The following is a 1,173-nucleotide window of genomic DNA, read 5'->3' as shown; positions in this document are numbered from 1 at the left end:
ACATTTTACATTTTTAATTAAATCCAATTAAATAAATATTTTACAGTCACATATGCTTGCTAAACTAATCTTAGCTCTTTACAGTAACATCATTATGTTGTATTCATTTGCAATTTTTTTTAAGCGAATTTTATTTTGTTTCACTATGAAATAATTTGAAAATTAAAAACAAATATATTAGCTATCTATAGCATGCCTTCTTTAATTGATATGTTTTTCTTATTTCTATTTTCTAGATTTTTCTATAGTGAATGCAATTGAAAGCAAGCTCTTACTATCTACATACATATATGTAACTAAACATACTCTATACATATACCCGTCTATTACTTTGAAAAAGACATTAGGATGTTTAATTTCTTGCAAACAAAAAGAAAAAAACGTATTCGGTAGTTGCTTGAATAAAAAATACACATTTTCACTTTGCTACTTTTTGAAATTATTTGGTGATAATTAAAAATTAAAATCATTCAATGATGTTTAAAATAATTATATAAAACGACTTGCGAGTGCTGTTAAAATGAGTATCGATTGTGATAAAAACGTTGCAGTGTAAAAGCAATAAAGCTGATAGAAGGCAATAAAGGAGAGTTGTTCCAGGAGTAAATGAGCTACATATAAAGGAAATAACAGATATCATATTTTTATGACTACTTAATTTTGCTGATGGATTTTCAATGAGGCGTCTGAGTCTGACTGAAAAGAATAGATGAAAATAATTAAGAAAAGCCGATGAAAGGTAAACAAATTTTGGCTAGTTTTAATTAAAAAATAAATAAATTTTAATACTCATGTAAATATTTTTCTTGGAAACCCATAAAAAATAACCACACAACCATCTCTGCAAACATTCTAGCATTCTACACTCTACATTCTCATTCTTTTTCTCTCTCCTAAATTCTAGTTCAAAGAACTCATCAAACACCAAATTACAAACTTATAAAAAGTGACAAGAATATTGTCTAGAATGGGTTGCTGGCGACTGCCAACGGGCACCCCAACACCCATGACGTACAACAAATGGCTGCTGCGGTTAACAGGTGAGCTATATGCGCAATGACATCATACATACATACTTATATAGATATGCATATTTATTTTTATAAATTTTTACATGCTCATGCATATATGCATATGATTGAAAAAACACTTTCCACCATTTGATCTATAAAT

The 1,173-nt window shown here is 28.2% G+C and overlaps 1 protein-coding gene across 2 annotated transcripts in view; it reads left to right on the top strand.

The window, feature by feature from the left end:
• Nucleotides 1-211: 211 nt before the first annotated feature.
• Nucleotides 212-1,173, top strand: part of LOC118743173 (protein quiver) — a 47,824-nt gene continuing 46,862 nt past the window's right edge. Inside the window, exons 1-2 of one of the 2 annotated variants that reach the window (XM_036475705.1) lie at nucleotides 212-739; nucleotides 905-1,040. In XM_036475705.1, coding sequence (XP_036331598.1) covers nucleotides 968-1,040 — 73 coding nt within the window. In that variant the 5' untranslated portion in view covers nucleotides 212-739; nucleotides 905-967. The remainder of the gene's footprint in view (nucleotides 740-904; nucleotides 1,041-1,173) is intronic. The other variant, XM_036475706.1, reaches the window with a different exon arrangement.

Source organism: Rhagoletis pomonella, unplaced genomic scaffold (genome assembly GCF_013731165.1).
Source record: "Rhagoletis pomonella isolate Grant_MI unplaced genomic scaffold, Rhpom_1.0 Rhpom_scaffold_00007, whole genome shotgun sequence".
Classification (NCBI taxonomy): domain Eukaryota; kingdom Metazoa; phylum Arthropoda; class Insecta; order Diptera; family Tephritidae; genus Rhagoletis; species Rhagoletis pomonella.
Note: the sequence above shows the minus strand (reverse complement) of the source record. Positions and strands in the feature narration are given on the sequence as shown.